Raw genomic sequence first — 21,996 nt, 5'->3', positions numbered from 1 at the left:
AATTTTGGTTCTTAGGACATGAGTTTTAACTTATCTTTCTATCTGGTTGTTTGCTTGATTGTATGCCTCTTTTTGCTAGTGTAAACACAGGATGTAAGAAATCCCAATTAACCATGAAAGTATTATTATCCTACTGTATGCATGAACATACACATACTTGACACAGACTTGACAACTTCAAAAAGTTTATAAAACTTATTGGCTTTGAACATTGGGGAGAGGTCTAGATGAATATTTAAAGACCTATGTCACCTGTTTCGTGATAACAAACCTTGTAAGAACTTATATTTGTGGTAATAGTTACTCTAAATTATGATTAGGACATATTTAATTCAATGGATAATATTAGTTTCACATGATCACATAATAATTAGAAAATTGTCAAAATTCCCTCTCAGCTTTCTTTAAAATTGAACTTATTAGGCTAGTGAGTTAGCTTGCAGTTAATAGCATTTCTTTGCATGTACCATGGCCTAGGCTTGGTCTCAAGCATTACAAAAATAAAAGAAAACAAAAAACAAAGGTAAACAACAAAAATTCAAGGCTGCCATTTCTGTTCCTTAGGAAACTAAATCTTTAGTATGAAAGAGCCATGTAAGTAAACATTTTAATTCCATGAGTATTGATTAATGTCTACTCTTAGCTACAGTAATACTCATTTCTAGATAAGAATTCACTAACTTTCAGCACATTCATACACATAATAATTACAGAAGAATGATATATCAAGAGGCAAAGGAATGTCAGGTCACTATGTTTATAGATAAATCATTTGCAATAAAGTTTGAGGATGGAAGTGGGAAAGAATAATTAGCAATGATTACCAATATATCCATATCCATATCTCTAACATATCCATAACTGAAGAAGATTTATGAAGTATATGTGGAGACTGGCTTTCCAAACACATTGGACAGGGAATGTTTCTTCCTGTGATTATTTGTTGACTTGTTTCTGCTTTTGTTGACAGCTCTACATGCAATACAGCTGGAGCAAACAATTTTTCATGATTCACATTGCAAGCGCTGATGCCTGTCTGTCTTGGTGATATGCCTACATTGTAATAGAACTGATTTTTGGAGAACAAATCAAATGGAGGATTCCTTGGCGTATCTGTTTGGTCTTCACACTGTAGATAATTGGGTTAAGCACTGGTGGAACCAATAAGTAGATATGTGCCATGAAGATGTGAATGAGGGGAGAGGAATGTTTGGCAAAACGATGAACAATAGACAGCCCTATCATGGGCACATATAGAATGAGCACAGCACAAATATGGGACGCACATGTGTTGAGTGCCTTAAGCCTACCCTCACGGGATGCAATTTTTAACACTGAGCGAAGGATTAAGACATAAGATACAAAAATGCCCAGGGAGTCCATGCCCCACAACAAAATAATGAGGACTAGGCCATATATGACATTGAATCTGATGTCAGCACAAGCCAGGCGGATCATGTCCTGGTGCAAACAATAGGAATGAGAAAGAACATGGGAGGAACAGAAGGGAAAGAAGGCTAGACGGGCCATAAGTGGAATTATCAAAATAGAACTTCTGAGCAGAGCAGCAGTTCCAATCTTGGCAATAAGTTTTGGCGTGAGAATGGTAGCATATCGCAGGGGGTGGCAGATAGCCACGTAACGGTCAAGGGCCATGGCCAAGAGCACAGATGATTCAGTGAAGGAAAAAGTATGAATCAGAAACATTTGGACCACGCAAATATTGAACTGGATCTCTTGTGAAATAGACCACAACACCCTAAAAAGTGAAATCATGGTGGGCAGGGACATGGCCATGTCAGTGAGGGAAAGCATAGCCAGGAAGTAATACATGGGCTCATGGAGTCTGGGGTCTGTCCGCACAATGTGCAGGATCATACAGTTGCCTGTTATTCCAACAAGGTAAAGGAAACAAAATGGAATGGAAATCCAGTGGTGAAATTCCTCATAGCCAGGGATGCCTGTGAGGTAGAACGTAGAAGACACAATGGTACTGGAGTTTGACGTTGCCATTGGGCTGACTGTTAGAGTGCAATTCAATCCCAGGGTTATTCTCTAATGTGGGAGGCATTGACAAGGCCAGGATCTGTGTAGGAGATAGAGGGAGAGAACAGCAAAGGATAAGAACAGCAATAATTAAAAAAAAGTCTTCAGTGCTTTTATATATTCACTCCGCAATCCAGTTTTCATTTCTACCTCATCATCTCCATTTCATTGTTAGTTAACATCAAAGTACATTACCTACTTTACTGCCATCAAGTCCTTCCATTCAGATTCCCAAATGCAAGCCCATTAAAGCTCTCTCTGATCTTGAGGGTGAAAGAAGAGATCTTAAGAGGGGACTTGAAAGAGCAGCAGCAGAATACAACAAGATGACAACAGATGTTGGGATTACCTGAGAAAGAGTGTGAATCAACTTGGAAATACTGACCGGGGAAAAGAGATTGAGTAGGAAAATGAATGACAGAAAAGTTTAATGATACATAAGTATGAAGTTCCTTGATCAAATTCATCACTCTGTATAGTAACCCAACACACACACACACACACACACACACACACACACACATAGAGGATGTATCAGTTTCATCTCTTTGTCACATAGTGATGTCCCAATATATCAAAATATAAATCACCTTTTAATCTTTTTCTCTACCACCATGCTCCTCCAGTACTATGGACTACATGATGTGCTTTGTATTCAATCCAGTATCAATTCTGAAATGGAAAACTTTTCCAGGTAGGGTGCAAATGAAATCCTAGAAACTTTAGCAAACTATGAGCATGTAAAGCCACATTAGTATTCTTATATTCCCAATTTTACACATTTGCTAGAGTCTGCTACTCCTTTTATCTTATAACCCTTCGTCCTGCTTCATTTATTTTGACAGTCCGATTTCTATTGATTCTGACCGAGTAACTCACCTATGTGGGCATGGCATCGTTTTCAGCATTTTCCTAAGGAAAAGAAGGAGAAGGAGGAGAAAGAGGAGAAGGAGTCGCTATTGTTGCTTTTTAAATTTGAAAGTCTAGGGAAATTCCAAAGTGGATTTGAGACTTGAGAAACAAAACATATTTAAATGTTACTCTTATTTGAGTTGGAGTGGGAGTTTTAAAGTTGTCTGCGGAAGTTACATTTGAAATAACCCTTTGCCTCACTGTAATCAAGTATATGAACAGATGTTACCTGAAGGGAAAATATGGGGCATCCTGATTTTCTGAATTTTTCTATTTCAAATTTGATGTACAAAAATGAATACAGGGAGACAGACAGACAGAAAGACAGACACACACACACACACACACATGCAGAGAGAGAGAGAGAGAGAGAGAGAGAGAGAGAGAGAGAGAGAGAGAGAAAGAGAATGTCAGAAAGAGAGACAAGGAGAGAGATTTTTAAATATTTGTTGCCTTTGTGTCTGAAAAAAGAAAAATACTAATGTGATGCAACCTGGAATGAGAAATTGGTTACACTGAGACAATGGGACAACAGTGAAACAAACAGAGAGAGGGAGAGAGAGAATCGCTAAAATAATATCTAATATTTCCTCTTGGCCCTCTTGTCTTTATTTTTTGATGCCTTCCCCCCTCCTCCCTTTTGCTTCTTAGCATCCTTCCTGTGTATTCTTATATCCCCCCATTTATCTTTCTCTCAATCTCACATACTTTGTAGAGGAGTTCTTCCCCTATAAAAGACCATTCTAATTCTGAACAGAAGCAGGCTGAATTAATAAGGCTCCCTGAAGTCCTTAGAGAGGAATCAGCATATAAGCATGAGAGAAGCTGTAACCCTGTCAGTGCCAACATTTCAATTTCTCATTCTTTTCTGCACTACTACCAACCAGATCATGGCAGGATGTCACAATTTCAGTATAGTGGATAATGAATTCTCTAGAGATTCTTAAATATGTGTTGTCTCTGTGTCTTGAAAAGCTGATATGATGCAACCTGTAATGAGAAAAGGGTTTACACTGAAAATATGAGAACAGTGAAAAGTTTCAGATGGGGCCTAGATTATGGAAAAGCAGAGTCTACATCTGAGAGCTATAGGTACCTAAATTTGATTCTATATGATAACAGATATAATATGATTCATTTACTTGGAAGGCCTTCTGCAAAATCATTTTGCAATAAAGTCAATTTCATGACTGAAATCTGATTTTCCAACATGACACTTTTCTTAATATTCTACCTATCTCTAACCAAGAAAATAGATCAAGTCGATTTAATCTAACATTACATAAAACATTCACTCAATGATTAACTTATTCATGAATATATTATGAAAGAAGAAATAGCAGTTATTTATCCTATCTCTACCAAATTGTCTGATAATCTTAGCCCTTAAGTTCAACTTTGAATGTCTCACTAGATGAGAGAATATAGTGGTGTCTACTTACAGTGGAACAGTAGGACAGTAACAAGACCACACCGAATAAAAAGAGATACACCTGTGAACAGCATGATTGTTTCAATTCTGAAATTTATCACTATATAGTTGACCATAATGGAATATGTTGATCTCTAGAGTCAGAGATGGAAAAACAGAGAGAGCACAGAAGAACATATATTGAAGCACTTAATGTTCTGAGACCCTATCCACTCCACACGTTGCCTCACGATGTCTTCATTTCCCTCCAAAGAAGAAATGGTTATATTAGGTAACCTTTTCCACATGGAATCTTTCTGACTTCTTATATAGTCTTACTTTGCTACACCCATCAGGACAAGCAATGACAAGCATGTTTTCATGTAGAAATACATAGAGATAGATAGATAGATAGATAGATAGATAGATAGATAGATACATACATACATACATACATACATACATACATACATATATACATACATACATGCATACATACATCTACAGACACATAAATAGACATATATATGTATGTATGTCCTGTAAACACATCAAAACGATAATCTACCATGATCAAGTAGGCTTCATTCCAGGGATGCAGGGATGGTTCAATTTAAGGAAATCCATCAGTGCAATCCACTACATAAACAAACTCAAAGAAAAAACACATGGTCATTTCATTAGATGCTGAAAAAGCACTTGACACAATTCAGCATCCTTTCATGCTAAAAGTCTTAGAAAGAACAGAAATTCAAGGCCAATACCTAAACATAGTAAAAGCGATATACAGCAAACCAATAGCCAACATCAAACTAAATGGAGAGAAAGTTGAAGCAATCCCACTGAAATCAGGGAATAGACAAGGCTGACCCCTCTCTCCATATCTTTTCAATATAGTACTTGAGGTACTAGTTAGAGCAATTAGACAACATAAGGTGGTCAAAGGGATACAAATTGGAAAGGAAGAAGTCAAACTATCACTATTTGCAGATGATATGATAGTCTACCTAAGTGACCCAATAAACTCCACTAGAGAACTCTTACAGCTGATAAACAACTTCAGCAAAGTGGCATGTTATAAAATCAACTCAAGCAAATCAGTAACCTTTCTATACTCAAAGGATAAGCAGGCTGAGAAAGAAATTAGGGAAATGACACCTTTCACAATAAACAGTATAAAGTACCTTGGTGTGACTCTGACCAAACAAGTGAAAGATCTGTATGACAAGAACTTCAAGACTATGAAGAAGGAAATGGAGACGACCTCAGAAAATTTCCCATGCTCATGGATTGGCAGGATTAATGTAGTTAAAATGGCCATTTTTCCAAAAGCAATATACAGATTCAACCCATCAAAATCCCAATTTAGTTCTTCATAGAATTAGAAAGAGCAATTCTCAAATTCATCTGGAATAACAAAAAACCCAGGATAGCTAAAACTATTCTCAACAACAAAAGAAATTCTGGGGTAATCAGTATCCCAGACCTCAAGCAATACTACAGAGCAATAGTGTTAAAAACTGCATGGTATTGGTACAATGACAGGCAGGCGGATCAATGGAATAGGATTAAAGATCCAGAAATGAACCCACACACCTATGGCCACTTGAAGCTTGACAAAGGAGCTGAAAACATCCAGTGGAAAAAAGATAGCCTTTTCAACAAATGGTGCTGGTTCAACTGGAGGTCAGTATGCAGAAGAATGCGAATTGATCCATTCTTATCTCCTTGTACTAAGCTCAATTCCAAATGGATCAAAGACCTCCACATAAAGGCAGACACTCTAAAACTAATAGAAAAGAAACTGGGAAAGACTTTTGAAGACATCAGTATAGTGCGAAAGTTCCTGAACAGAACACCAATAGCATATGCTCTAAGATCAAGAATAGAAAAATGGGACCTCATAAAATTACAAAGTTTCTGTAAGGCAAAGGACACCATCAAAAGGACAAATTGGCAACCAACAAATTGGGAAAATATCTCCACCAACCCTACAAAAGATAGAGGGCTAATATCCAATATATACAAAGAACTCAAGAAGTTAGACCCCAGAAAGCCAAATACCCCTATTTAAAATGGAGTACAGAGATAAAAAAAGAATTTTCACCCGAAGAACTTCGGATGGCTGAGAAGAATCTTAAAGATAGCTACTTTAAAAAAAAAAAAAAGACAATGATTTCTCTGTACTGTAATGTTTGTGTTTAGGGGAGAAATAGAATGGGGCAGCATCATGGGAAGCAACAAAGCAAGCTTGATGGACAAGGTGACATCATATATGTCACCTGAGTCCAGAGCCCATCAAATGCAATGGAACACTGACACGGGACCAAGCACACAGAGCCCTAGCTTACCTGCTGCTGTACAAGACCTATGTCACCAAGCTAGGGAAAACTATCTTGGACCAACGATTACCAGCTGTCACCCAGGATAGTATAGTGTTTATTCATTGGAAACTGGAACTCTTCAATCTGTGAAGTATTATATTTTACTGGTCTTATGTAAAGTTAGAGGACATACAGTTCTGTGCTCATTTTTCCTGCCCTCATTCTCAATGGGTGCAGAAAAAAGAATACTGATGGAGAATGTATTAAAAACAAACATTAGGCCTATTTTGGACAGGTATGAAAATGCAAGGCTCTATTTAGAGTTAGATAATACTAGGTCTTTCAAAATAAAGATAATTGCTGTTAAAATATGCATTAGGCATTTTTCTGAAAAGTTAAACACATTCACAATATATACAAGGTAAGAAAGGATCACTCAATATATGTGTTAGTAGAAACTAGTACAGATGACCAAGTGATCAATGAGGAATAGTCTTTAATTGTAAAAAAAAAAATACTAGCCAATTGAAATATATATATGGAGAATTAAATATTTCTGATTTCATTGAAGTGCTGAATAAGATAACAGAATTCCCACATTATTTATGAACTACCTGATCAAAATAACAAGGTATACCTTCAAGCATTAGTAAAGACATCAACCAATGCAAGCACCTGGTGTCTTGCTGATGATTTTAGTTGATAGAGGTGTATGTTAAATACTTAAAACATCTACAAATGTTGGAGAATTTTGGTGGCCCGTGATTTGATAATTTGATTAGACATAGAAATCAATATTCTGAGTGAATGAGGACACATGTAGAAGTATTGATCACACCAAGTTCACAACTTTTAGCGCACATCAACATAGGATAGTAAGTGAGCTGTGGTGTGTATTTCTGTAACCTCTTATTCAGGAGAGAAAATTAGAAGAGGAAAACCCACTTTTTTCCACTATACAAATTATATATTGTGTGATGCAATTTGCACAAAATGTTGAACAATCAAAACAGCAATGTAGAACTAGCACTTCACACATGTAAATAAAGAGAAAAAGAAGAAGAAAGCATGCAATTGTATTCAATGTTTCAGTGAAGCTTGCCATTGGGGAAAATGAGACACTTATGGTAATAACAGGAGCATTGCAGGAACTCTCAAGAGTCGGTAGTGCTTCGCCTATAAAATAGTTAGTAATATTTTCATGACTGTTTCTTTGGGTTTTCTGACCTTTCCCTATTATGAATTACATACCTGAAATAATGATAAAAGGCTGTATTACTTTCCTGTCTCAAATCACCTACATCAAAGACTAAACTCACACAAGTCATGTAAGAGGACTATTCCCTTTGAATTGTCTGCTCCCTCAATAGCTTTCCTTTACCAAACCCACTTAAGACACAGGAAATTCTTGCTAAACTATCCATGCAATCATGCTTAATTATACCCACAAATGACTTAATCACCACTATCAAAGTACAACTAGAAATTGCACTTTAATGTTTTTATTGTTTATTACTTCTCTTATTAAGATTATAATGCGTGAATCCCTGATATCATAAAGATAAATGACATTAACTTTTTCCTGCTACAATTAGGTTAGGTTTTTCCATTTTCAGTTGCTTATGTTAACAACAAATGCTAGTCTAAATTAATTTGTGTGCTTAGTATATTTTTATATCTACTACCTAAAAATTAAGGTTGTTTAATTCATGTCTTATCATTGGTTCTATATTTAGGAATATCTAATCTATATTATATATTAATTTATATCTATGATGAGATTTCTGTCTTCATCATGTTTATTTTAAGTTGATTTCATATTGCTTAATTGCTCTGAAATACATGTCACAAACACATTTATCCAATTCAGTATTAAAATGAGTTGTTCAGTTACTCACTTCTACTATCTCATTCAACTTCTTTATTTTTTATTGTCTACCAAAACCGAAACATTGTGTTCTGTCTTTATGGCTGTTTTATTTATTATATAATAAATATATTTCATGTTTATTGTTTTTTCATATTTTATGTATGTGGTGGATGTATGGGAGTGGCTTTGCAAATTCTTAAATATGTGGGCAAATGTGAAAATGTATGCAAGATGAAGGCCTGACTTTGAGGTCAAAACTCATTCTTAGTTCCTCTGCTACCTTTCTCACTGAAACAGGGTAAGTCGACGCCACCTGCATGGCTTATCTTTCTTAGCCAACATGCTCTGGGTAAGCCCTGTTGTCATCTTCAAGAGAGAGTTACAGGCAGTCTGCCATGCTCACCCGGCATTTCACAAGGGTTTCTGGGAATCTGAATTCTGGACTTGAGTAATAAAGGCTAAGCTATTGAGCCATTTCTGCTGAGCTACTAAATTTTATTTTGAAAACACTTAATAATTTGTTTCTATTTGTTTCTTTGAAAAATTCGTCATTTTCATGGCTATGTAGCCATCTCTCCTGTCCTTCCCCACACGTGATCCTGAATCCATCCCATGGGCAAACACCAATCCCTAACACTATTAATGATATTCTCTTATGCTTGCCGACAGGAGCGTGTTGTCCTCTGAGAGGCTTCACCCAGCAGCTAACTCAGACAGATAGAGACACCCACAGCCAAACAGTGAATGGAGCTTGGAGACTCTTATGGGAGAATGAGAGGAAGGAATGCAGGACCCCAAAAAGATAGGAACTCCACAGGAAGATCAACAGAGTCAACTAGCCTCTACTCTTGTGGCTCCCGGAGTCTGAACAACCAGCCAAAGAACATACATAGGCAGGAACTAGGCCTCCCCACACATATGTAGCATATATGCAGTTTGGGGTCCTAAACAATTGAAGCGGGGGCAATCCCAAAAGCTGTTGCCTGTATGTGGGATATGTTCTTCTATCTGGGATGCCTTGTCTGGCCTCAGTGGAAGAGGAAGTGCCTAGCCTCATGGAGACTTGAAGTGTTAGGGTGCAAGGGATACCCAGAGGGAACCCACCCACTCAGAGGGGAAGGGAAAGGGTAATGGAGGAAGAATTATAGGAGGACCAGGATGAGGAGTGAGTGGGATGTCAAGTAAATATGTGTAAAAAAAAACATTTAAATTAAATTTAAAAAAGAAAAACCCTTTCTTCTCAAAAATTAATGTTTAAATCTACATATTGAATAATTCTCTCTGTATATGTCTGTTTATTTCTATCAGTCTCTGTGTACGTGTCTATATGTCTCTGTCTCTTTCTGTATCTCTGTCTTTTTCTCTTATTTATTAAAACACTTGTTTATCCAAAATAAGGAATCCATATGACTTTCCATCTACAATGTTTTTAGTGCTTATAATCAACTTACTATTTCTAAGACTTTTTCTTTTGTTGAAATTTAGACATGATATTCATAGATAATAACAAATAATAAATTGAAGATATAGAGAAATTTTAAGAATTTTAATCCAGCAACATGGCTGCTCTGACAAGGGATCACAGTCAAAGACTTTGGTCTGCGTGATCTGGCAAGAATGCAGACATGCCACACACATTAAGTCCCTCTGGATAGATTACAGACACACTAAGAATGGGCCTTTAATGTAAAATTAGTTTATAGAAGAAAGCAGCCATGTTTGAAAGTAATATCTAATTGAGGGGCAGACAAAATGGCAAATCAGAGAAAGGTTTGACATCATGCGTCAGAGATAGGATGTGTCCAAGTCTCACAAGAACAGCACAGGAAAGCAAAGCATTTTAAGAACAGATCAGGGAGAGAGAGTGATTTGAGAGTCAGTGAGGGGAGTGCAGTGCAGTGGAGTTGAGTTCATACTTGAGTTCATGAAGATCAGCAGAAGTGGTTGAAGTCAGAGAACAAAAAAGATCCAGAAGATTAAAACTACTTTTCAGAATTAGATTGAGGCCAAGCAGAGCAACTCAATGAGAAGCCAAGAGAAGCCATATGAAATCAGTTAGATTGGAGAGGCATTTGAGTCTTAACAGATCAGTTGAAGCAACCAGCCAGATTTGAAAAAAGAACTAGAAAGGGTGAGCTTTTTCAGCAGTAAGCCTCTGTGTCAGCAATTACATCAGGAAAAATTACTTTTTTATGAAGATATAAAGAAGATGTGAAAAATGTAAAGATAAATGCAGAGTCTCTGCTCATAGCTTGTGTGGCTCTTATAAACCTCAGAATAATAGACATACATATCCTTTCAGATATAAGTGTTTCCTTTGACTTAATAATAGTGCAATAAACTCCTGAATGTATAAATTTTTCTGTATTATTGATGCGTATATTTCATTAATATCCATACATGCAAATTTATTTGTGTTCTAATAAGATCCAGACAGCATGTCCTAAAATTTATGACATAAAGGTGGGTAGGCAAATTTTAAATACAGAAGTTATACCTCAGTATTCAGTTACTCTTAAACCTCTAATTTTAGTAGAGAATAAGGTAAACTCAAAAGTACATTATAATAATTACATACCAGGGTCTAATTGATGTATATGATTATATTATTGCTTCAGTTTTCTAAAAGTTTATTTGAGAATATGCTAATTACTTTACTCATTCATTGGAATTTCTCTATTCATGATTCTTGGAATCTTTAGTGGGTTTTGAATTGCACTAAATAAGTTTTTGTGAATTCTTTCTTATATTATCACTATATCTTTATTCATAAAAGTATGTATAATTGATTAGCCATTCCATAATACAGTTTAGAAGGAAATACCAAAAAGTAAAACATAACCAAAATTATGAGTATGTGTTGAGTGAGAAATTTCAGAATGGTGATTCACAGCACTTGTTCTGAAATTTACCTGAGGAAATGCTAATTTTGAATTTTGTTTTTAAATATGATTACACAGTGTCAGGAAAGAAAATACAAGACGATAATCATAGTTCCAAAGGAGAAAAGTGTGTTAAACAATTTGAAATTAAAACAGAGATAAACAAGGTTTTTTTTTTTATTTACCCTACACTTTCATAAATGTTAAGTACATGAAACTCACATGCTATCACACATTTTCCTATCTGTAGAAGATTTAGAGTTTAATTCAAGTTCTAATTAGAAACCACACAACATAGGAATGGAGGGAGTCACTAATGTTCACAGAGGTTTCTTGGAGAAAAGCATTTTCAGGACTTGGTCACGGATTTGTTTAGTTTTAACACCATAGACAATGGGATTCAGAAAAGGTGGGACTAACAGGTAAAGATCTGACAAAAGGATGTGCACATAGGGGGGTATGTGAGCTCCAAACCTGTGTGTGAAGAAAGAGAAGAATCCCAGAAGGTAGAACTGTAGGAAGACACAGATGTGAGCAATGCAGGTATTGAAGGCTTTGAGTCGAGCCTCCTTCTGGGGCAGCTGGAAGACGGTGATGAAGATTCGCACATAGGAGAAGGTAATGAAGACTATGTCAAACCCTAAGATGGCAAAGGCAACAAGGAGACCACATATCTTGTTGATCCTGATATCTTGAGCTGCCAATTTCACAATGGCCATGTGTTCACAGTAAGAGTGGGAGACAACAGTAGTTCTGTAGTACTTAAGGCGACATTTGATGAGCAATATCATTGGGAATGTGAGGATGAGAGACCTGAGTAGGACACCAGCTCCAAGGCAAGTCATGAGCTGTGGAGAGAAGATAGTAGCATGTCTCAGGGGGTTGCAGATGGCCACATAACGATCCAGAGCCATGGCCAGGAGGATGCCTGATTCTGTGGCCTGGAATGAGTGAATGAGTTCCATCTGCAGCAGGCAAGCATCAAAGGAAATCCGTGGCATGTGAAACCAGAAGATGCCCAACATTTTGGGAAGAATGCATGTGCTAAGGGCAATGTCTGTGACTGCCAAAATGGCCAAGAAAATATACATGGGTATGTGGAGGCTCTTCTCACTTTTAATTATAACTAAAATTAGGGAGTTCCCAATCAAAGCAATGATGTACATGACACAGAATGGAATGCCAATCCAGCATTGCACTGACTCCAGGCCAGGGATCCCCACTAGTGTTAGCACAGAAGGCATGAAGACTGAGCCATTGAACTTGATCATGGTGAGCTCAGTAGAAATTTGTTGCAGTATTGCTGCTTCAACTTCTGCTCCATGCTAAGACTAGATGTGTTAAATTTAAGAGAAATTAATTCATTAGCACAATAAACTGTATGTAAGTAATGAACATAACATCTTTTCTTCAACCCCAGCCATTCTCTTCCCCAAAAGGATTTAAATATCAGTCACATTTTGTCCTTACCAGAATCATTTCTGTAAGTTAAATTCAGTAGATAGCTTGCTTCTACTCCAAGACCAAAAGCATTTGATCAAAAATGCCTTTCATTTGATTCTTGTCCTCTATGCGCTCTTGTGTTTTTGCAACTGGAATTCACAGAATGAAGATAGCATAAGATCTTGAATTTACCTGTATCTAGATATGAATCATCCCCCAGCATGGGAGATTATTCAGTTCTCTCAGGGCAGGTTTGTCAGGAAGATCTTCTATGTCTCTCATTCTGTAACTGGTGTTGTGGGTCTTTTAATAGTCTGATCCTCCTCCATAAGAATCTACCAGATTGTATGCAAGTTATTTTTTTAGACATTCATTTTTTTTTCCTCAAACCCAACTGTTTATTTTATACTTCTACTGCCTATTGTCCAAGAACCTATCAGTTACTCTTTTACCCATTGGTCTTTTCCGTTTTGGCCACAGGTGGTTCTTATCTTCTCTTTTCTGCATTTGCCCATCATTTATATTTAACAAGTCCCCACCTGCAGCCTCTGCTATCCAGTCTTCTTTATAAATAACTAATTCACCTACCTAAAGCTACCATGCATTTTTGCCTAGGTGACTGACTAATACTGAAAGCTCTATGGAGAGGAATTTTTAATGTTTTAATGTATCATTTTTCTACAGTGGAAAAATATTTCTATGGTGGTAACATTTTTGTTTTGGCCCTTACACTATTTTCTGGGAGACACTTTTCATACAAGTTCTTTGCCCCTTATTCTCCTCTTCTTTTATCATTCTCACTTAGGACATTTGTCAGGCTTAAAGGCATGCTTCTGTGCAGAAAATCTTTGCCTTGTCATGTATCCAGTGGTCCATGAATGTGTGTGTCTTGCCTCATGGTTACTTGAAACCTGTATCTATAATTCCTTCAAGAAGTGTTTCCACTCCAGAAGATGTAACATAATAAATGATTTAGAAAGGATGTTTATTTCCTTTCAGCAGTTCACACACTTGTTCCCTGAGATGGTTTTAAGTATTCAATGCTATGAGGATGGATTAAAACAGCAATTCAATAAAAAGACATGAAAATGTGCTTTACCTTCCATTCTGCAAATATGTTAGCTGTTGCTCTTTTCTCGCATTATAAATATAATTTATCTCTGAGGAGAGAAAGGGGCCTCCTCTCGGCTCAGACAAAAAAGAACAGTCTGCATTCCTTCTTTCAGCCCCATCTAACTCTCAGAGACTCTTCTTTCTGAATTTTCTTACAGAGAATTTTTCTTTAAATCACAGTGTTTTAAACTGTCTTCCTTCTTGAAGAAGGCAGTGTTAATATACATAAATTATAATTTTATATACTACCAATTTTATTAACAGGCATTCTCCATAAAATCCAAATATTCTTTGAAATATTTGGGGAAAAATAAAAGTTCATTTATTCTACCTTTATAAAGATCAATGTTATCTTTGTTGTTTGGAATTCAAATAATAGCATCTACAGTCCATTAAAGATTTTTTAAATATTATTACTCTGCATAAATTATGAATATTTTAATTGTTTTCTTTATTTGGATTGTGGTATTAGCACCAATTCTCTCTGATATGTGGGAGTGAGGAGAGTGAGGGGCAAGTCACAGTGTCCATCTCTATAACTACTGCTAGTCTAAAACTGACTATGCAAATAGAACTGATCAGAAATTGGATTAACCTTCCTGTCTCTGTCAAGCACTAGCCTACAGGTGAGCCAGTATACATAGCTACAATGTGGTATCAATGGAAATAAAACTTGACAGTGGTTTATTCACACAAAGATGTGATGTAACAATGTAAAAGTTAAGAGTGACTAGACAAGATGAAAAAGGGCAGTCTGGAAATAACTGTGTGGCTACAAGTTACACAAGAAGAAAGAAAAGTCTTTCTTTGGTTGATACCCATTGATACAGCTGAACCAGTACACACCCTACAGCAATTTGGCTCTTTAATGTAGAAATACACCAAAAAGCAGGATCACTTAGAGCTCCTGTCCTAAGTCTGTATTTTCCAGGGCCCAAGATAGTAAGAATTTAAGAATCAAAATTCAAACTCCTATGAAGCCTAAGCTTCATTCCCTACTATCTCAAGGATCCCCTTCCCCTAAAATACCCCTCTGATGTTCACCATGTGATATCTGCCAATATCAGTAAACTTTTGTTATTTTCTGGTGCAGTCTTCCGCCTTGGAGAACAGCTCTCAAGTCAAGTGGATATTCTTTATAATTGGCTTCAAATTACCTCTTTATTTCCCATGAACATTTTAAATCCACATTCCCATCACAGTCATTTCCCATAAGGTGAAGAGTGAACTGCTTAAAATATGTAGCTGGGCAAGACTACCTAAACTGCTCCTTATTCTTCAAGCTCTGGATCTAGTTAATAAATTAAGTTATTCATTTGTAACATAGGTAAAATATGAATAGCATCTACAAACACATTGAAAAAGGTCACAAATAGAAATGATTTTAAAACACATTGCTAGCCGGGCGGTGGTGGCGCACGCTTTTAATCCCAGCACTTGGGAGGCAGAGGCAGGCGGATTTCTGAGTTTGAGGCCAGCCTGGTCTACAAAGTGAGTTCCAGGACAACCAGGGCTATACAGAAAAACCCGATCTCAAAAAAAAAAAAAAAAAAAAAAAAAAAAAAAAAAAAAAAGAAAGAAAGAAAAAAGAAAAGAAAAGAAAAACAAAAAAGAAAACACATTGCTGCATCAGTAAATAGCAGATATTTGCAGAATTAGTGGCCCTGGTGACCCTATAATTTCTCACAATTCTTCTCAGGTCTAAGTATAATAAAGCTATTTTAGCCATGTAATTAAATTTTGTACTCATTTTTTCACTCTCATTCATATTGCTCTGTCAGGGTCCTCTGGTTTGCAAAAAATACTGCTTTAATTTTGTAATATCATACTTTATTAACAGTTTCTGAAAGATTTCAAAGTATACAGAATCCTATCACTGAAAATATTTCTAAAGCTGAAACAATCAACTGCATTTGATCCATCTACCATCACAGTGTATCAAATGCATTTTTCCAGGATACAACCCTGTACCTCCCACTCATAGTACAAAAATCCTATGCCCATAGACTTACCTGGAGCCATTTAATGAGTTGTACGCAGAGCTCATGAATAGGAACTTTGTGGTAATTCAGTCAGGGAAGGACTAGTGTTTTATACCATAATGTGTCTCTGTGGAAATGAGTTTCCTAGTCCCTGGAGAATCTGAAGAGTGAAAAGAGAGCACAGCATAGCTGGCAGGTGGCTCCATGGTAGAAACCTGTCAATTATTTGTGACATCACTATGTTCATTAGTGGCCTTATCTGTGATAGCCAGAAGCTGGAAAGAAACCAGATGTCCCACAACAGAAGAATGGATGTAAAAAATGTGGTCCATTTACACTAATTGAATATTATTTGGCTATTAAGAATGAGGACTCTGAATTCTGAATTCACAAGTGACGATTAGCATATCAAATGATACCCAAGAAGAGGGAAGGAGAGGGCCCTGGTTCTGAAAAGACTTGGTCGGTCCAGCATCTTAGGAGAGTACCAGGATAGAGAAATGGGAGGGGATGTGATTGGGAAATAAGCAGAGGGAAGAGGGCTTATGAGACCAATGGGGAGGGGGAACCGGAAAAGGGGAAAGCATTCGGAATGTAAACAAAGAATATAGAAAAATTTTTAAAAATTTAAAAAAAAAATAAGGACATTATCATAATGTTTTGCAGGCAAATGAGTGGAACTAGAAAAATACCATAACTCAGTGAGATAACTCAGACCCAAAATGTATATATAGTATGTACTCACTGATAAGTGGATATTAACCAAAAATACAAAATACCTAGGATACAAGCCACAGAACTCAAGAAAATTAACAAGCAGAAGGGCCCAAGTAAGGGTGCTTCAATCTCACTTGGGAGGGAGAAGGAAACAATAACTGGAGGTGGAGGGAGGGAAGGTCTATGGTAGGCGAGGAGAGGTACAGCGAAATGGGAAACATGATCAAGCATGGGAGAGGACACAGGAGAAGCCCTGAGAGCAAGGAAAAGAATGGAAATATGCCATCTTGGGGCTTGGAGTTGGGGGGCGGGGGGAAGCGTCTAGAAAGTACCAGAGACCAGAGAGGTGAGAAATTCTTAGGACTCAAAGGATGGGACCTTAGATGAAATGTCCAAGAGTCGGGAGAGGGAACTTATAGAGTCCACCTCCAGTAGAAGACAGAGCATCAAGTAGAGGGATGGGGTTGCCATTCCACAGACAAAAATTCTGACCCAGATTCTTTTTCTTTTTCAAGACAGGGTTTCTCTGTGTAATTCCACCTGTCCTGGAACTTACTCTGTAGACCAGGCTGGCTTTGAACTCAGAAATCCTCCTGCCTCTGCCTCCCAAGTGCTGGGATTAAAGGCGTGCACCACCACCGCCCGGCTCTGACCAGATTCTTATTGTCTAAAAGAATTGCAGGGACAACAATGGAGAAGGGACAGAGGGAAAGGAGGTCCAGTAACTGGCCCAACTTGGGATCTATGTTAAGGGGAGTCTCCAAGGCTTGACACTATTACTGATGCTATGGTGTGCTTACAGACAGGAGCCTATCATGACAGTTCTCTGAGAGGCCCAACAAGAAGTTGACTGAGACAGATGTATACCCAACTATTGGACTGAAGTCAGGGGACCCCTGTGTTTGAATCAGAGAAAGGCTGAAGAAACTGAGAAAGAGGGTGACTCCATAGGAAGACCAGCAGTCTCAACTAACACAGACCCCTGAGATCTCTCAGATGCTGAGCCACCAATAAGGCAGCATACACTAGCTGGTCAGATGCCCCTGCCTGGACCAGCAGAGGATTGCCTGGTCTGGCCTTGGTGGGAGAAGAGGTGTCTAACCCTTGAAAGACTTGAGGCCCCAGGGAGTTGGAAGGCCTGGGCAGGGGGGTGGGGGGGGGACAACATCCTCTTGGAGACAGAGGAGAGGAGAATGGGATGAGAAAGTGTGGGAGGGTAGACCAAGAGGTGGGCAATGACTGGACTATAAAAAAGTAAAAGAAATTTTTAAAAAGTCAAACAGAAAAAGGGGAAAGAGCATTGCTGAGTACTTAGACAATTAGTTGCCTAAAAGAGGGTCTAGATCAAATTCTTTCCTTTATCTAACCCTGCTGTGCCTTTGGAACATAGAAGCAAAAAAACCCTAATTGCATTTATGTACATTCATTTCTTTCTTGTGTTAAAAGAATTTGTGGATGTGCATACACATGTGTGCATTGAGTGTGGAGAAAGGAAACTGACTTTAGCCAATCATCATTCATTGTTCTTCTACCATGTCTATATTAAAGCTTAGCTTCTCAATCAAACCAAGAACACCGTTGCATGGCTAATTTTGCTCTCCAGTTTGAATTGGGGATACTTTGTACCTTTCTTTCAAGTCTAAATTTATAGACAGAACACTGAGCATGTAAATGGATGCCTTGGAACAACCCCAAGTCTTCATGTTTGTGCAGCAAACTCTTAACATCTGGTCCATCCCTTTAGCACCAATAAATTTTATTTTTAAAACATGTTTGGGTTTTTTCAGCTTTCAACTATTCTTTAATTTAATTAAAGTCTACCACTTTCTATTAAATAATATTGTATCATGTATGTGTCTCTCTATGTGTGTATGTATATATGAGTGTATACATAAGTGAGAGGCAGAAAGATAAAGAGAAATTCTGCAATCCGTTAATTATGCATCTGAAGCTTTAGTTATCCAAAATGTGGAATCCAGATGACTTCCCCATCTATAATGCTTTCTCTGTGTGCTTAATATTTTACATTTATTCTTTTTTGAAGAAAATTTGAACATGATATCTGAAGGTACATCATACAAGAAAATTTGAAAATGTAGAACAGTGTGAAGACAAATCCGGATGCCCTGCTCATAGTTAAGAGCCCAGTTTAACATTACAAACTCCATTTTGCTTTCAGACTCCATTTTATGATTAGCTTGCCCTATGAATGAACTCAGCTACTGGAAAAATACCAACTTGTTCTGAGAGCCATGTCACTCTGCTAACAATCATAATTCCCTTGGTCAAATATCCACTCTACTCCTAGCAACAACCACTCAGTTCTTTTTTTTTAATATTTTTATTTTCTATATTCTTTGTTTACATTCCAAATGATTTCCCCTTTCCCGGATCCCTCCTCCCCATATGTCCCATAAATCTTCTTCTCTCCATCCCTTCTCCAATCACCCCCCTCCTTTTTCTGTGTCCTTATATTCCCTTCCCATGCTAGATCACTCCCTTCCAGGATCAGGAACCTCTCCATATTTCTTCATGGGCGTCATTTGTTATGCAATTTGTGAACCACTCAGTTCTTAAGGAGAAAGTACCTAATATCTAAAGTAAATTGATTAAGCTAGCAACCATTGCTCAAACCAAGCTGAAATCATTACTAGCCAATAAAGTGTACCAAATAAATGTCGACCAATTATGTAACTGCCAATTTGGAATGTCCCTCACCCTGCTACCATAAAAGGCAAGGTGACTACCAGGTTAGTACCATCCACACCTTCCACTGTGCAGGGCCTAAGCTTGAGCTTGAATAAATACTCTTTGCTTTTGCATGTGAGTTGGACTTCTAGTTGTCTCTGGTGGTCTTTGGGGACCTTGAAATCAGGGAATAACACATAGTCAATTGTGTTAAATTCACGTTGGTACTCAGGAACTGAGAATAATTTTTGTTTTAAATTTTCCTTATTTTTGAGAATTTCAAGCATGTATATAATGAATTCCTTCAAATTCACTTCCTCCAACTTCCCTAATTCTCCATTTTCCTCTCATATGTTCCCCTCCAAAATTCATACTCCCTCTTTTGATAATCCACTAAATCACAATGGAAGCCTGCAAAAGTTTTATGTTGGAGTCAAAGATTTGTTTATATTTCCACAGAAAATGAAAAAATTGTGGATACCATCAAAACAGAAAAAGCTTAGAATTTGGCAGGAGAGGTCTGAAAACCATTGATCCAAAAAGCACTTATTTCATGAATAAATGTCTCTGTTTATAATTTCTCACTACACACAACACAATGGCTTAAAACAGAAGAGGGGAAATGTAGTGACAATTTTGGAATTTTGGTTTCTTTAAAAAACACAGAAATGTTATATGAATATGTTTTCATTTTAATCCCATGTGTGGGATATGGGGCTGCTTCAGATTGTCCACAGCAGCTGATTATGATTTTCCTAATGCTCTAGTATGGGTGTGGTAGTTTCTGCTATTGTGTGATGTTTGGAATTCTGGACACTTTTCAGAGGGTGTATAAATGCTAGAGTTCAAGGAGGTGGGGTAAGTTGTGGGTTGTTAGCTGGTTGTTGTTTGACCTTGATCAAAGTTTGTTAAGTAGTCACACTCAAAGAAGAAATAAGAAGAAGAAATTAGATATCCCAGTGACAAAGATCAAACTTGCATCAAGGAACTCATTGCCCTTAATTAGTTTTAATGATAACTTCACTCTTTCCTTTCTATCCATTTTTCTTCTCCTATCAACCATTAGGGGGATAAACAGTGTAAAAAGAGCGTAGAAGGGAAGAAAGAAGAACTCACAAAATAGCCGAAGTCCAGCTACATATTAGTTTAGTCATTGAGGGTTTTCCATAAGTCTTTTTTTATACATCCTTAGTTTTCAATAACCCGCACCTTTTCTGCCCTTTACCCCTTTCCCATGTCCATACCAGTTTACTCTCTTAATCCCAAATATACTCTTACTACTTTTATTTAAAAAATATTCTATTATTAAGTACAATTATTTCAATAATATTTATTTTTGAGAAATTTATGCAATGTATTTTGATCATATTATGTCACTTTAAACAACTGCTTGTTCCCAGTTGTTCCGTTATCCTCCAATAATTTTATTTTATTTTATTGGATGGTGAGATAGCAGCCTTCTAGCTGCCTTTTATATATATTTTCTCTGTGTTGGCCTTCCTCTCCAGCCTGGCTTCCTACTACTTTTTTCAAGTCTGTATTTTTCTTTTACCTTAAAATAATGAAGTAAAGTCATCTCTATATGGACTATTTCAGTGTTTAATTAGCTTTTGATTTGATACTTCTCAATGAAATACCTTTGACTAACACCAGGAAACATATTTCGTGTGTTCTAAACAGTGTCTGAGCAATACTATACTTCTCAGACAGAAGAGCAGATAGCATACAATCTTCAAATGCTGATATTAGGCAATTTTTAAATACTGCCTCCATATTTAATTGCTTTTTCTTTTATAAACTTTAGTGAAATAAATTAAAACTAAAATTTCATTAAAATTTACTAATGTTTGTGGCTCCAAGGGTATTATTTACATAAGTCTACATTGTCTCTGTTTTTATGAAAGTGTCATTAAGAACATGTTAATTCCATCTCTTTTTCCCATTATTCCTATACAAATAGCATGGTATCTTTTATAAGTTAGGGGTATTAACGAATAAATTTGTATGCATCATTGGATATACATTACCTTTATATTGATAAACATTCATATAAAGTAGTAAAAAGATAAATGATTTGAAATTTATCACACTATAGATTAGCAACACCATCAGGAAATGGAACAAAGTCCAAACTGCAGGTGCTTGGTGGATTGGAAATTCAAGGGTTCTGATGTAAAAAATTGTCTTTAGGGTTTGCATGAAGCATGTGCAGTTGACTGCAGTTTACTGTTAGTGAGTCAACCTGTTCCAAGAATAGGAAAATTTAAATTGACAGATTCAAACTTAAAAACAGGACATGAATCTGAAAGTGAGCAAGAAGTGGTAAGTCAGGGAGCTCAGAGAGTGAGGAAAGGAAGGGGGAAACGATGCGATTACATCATCATCTCAAAATACAAAACGAATAATAAATTTCAATCACAAGGTCAGTAAATTATCCCAAATATATGTGATTTTAAAAGATTGTATAATATTTAACATAGACCTCTATACATTAAAAATATCTGGAAATCACATGCTATAGCATATATTTTTATTTGAGGAAGATGAATAGTTTAACTCATTAAAGTTGTTCATTAGAAACCACACAACTTTTCAACAGAGGGAGTCA

The 21,996-nt window shown here is 36.9% G+C and overlaps 2 protein-coding genes across 2 annotated transcripts; both read right to left on the bottom strand.

Moving 5' to 3' along the window:
- Positions 1-1,053: 1,053 nt before the first annotated feature.
- On the bottom strand, positions 1,054-2,013 carry LOC127680826 (olfactory receptor 51G2-like). Its single transcript, XM_052176551.1, has one exon. It carries the CDS (start codon positions 2,011-2,013, stop codon positions 1,054-1,056), a length of 960 nt encoding a protein of 319 aa, XP_052032511.1.
- Positions 2,014-11,765: 9,752 nt separating this feature from the next.
- LOC127680821 (olfactory receptor 52A5-like) lies at positions 11,766-12,716 on the bottom strand. The gene has a single exon (XM_052176536.1). The coding sequence runs from the start codon at positions 12,714-12,716 to the stop codon at positions 11,766-11,768; it is 951 nt and encodes a 316-aa protein (XP_052032496.1).
- Between the last annotated feature and the right edge of the window lie 9,280 nt (positions 12,717-21,996).

The sequence above is a fragment of the Apodemus sylvaticus genome, chromosome 1 (genome assembly GCF_947179515.1).
Source record: "Apodemus sylvaticus chromosome 1, mApoSyl1.1, whole genome shotgun sequence".
Classification (NCBI taxonomy): domain Eukaryota; kingdom Metazoa; phylum Chordata; class Mammalia; order Rodentia; family Muridae; genus Apodemus; species Apodemus sylvaticus.
The sequence above is the reverse complement of the archived record's forward strand: the minus strand, read 5'-3'. Positions and strand labels throughout refer to the sequence as shown.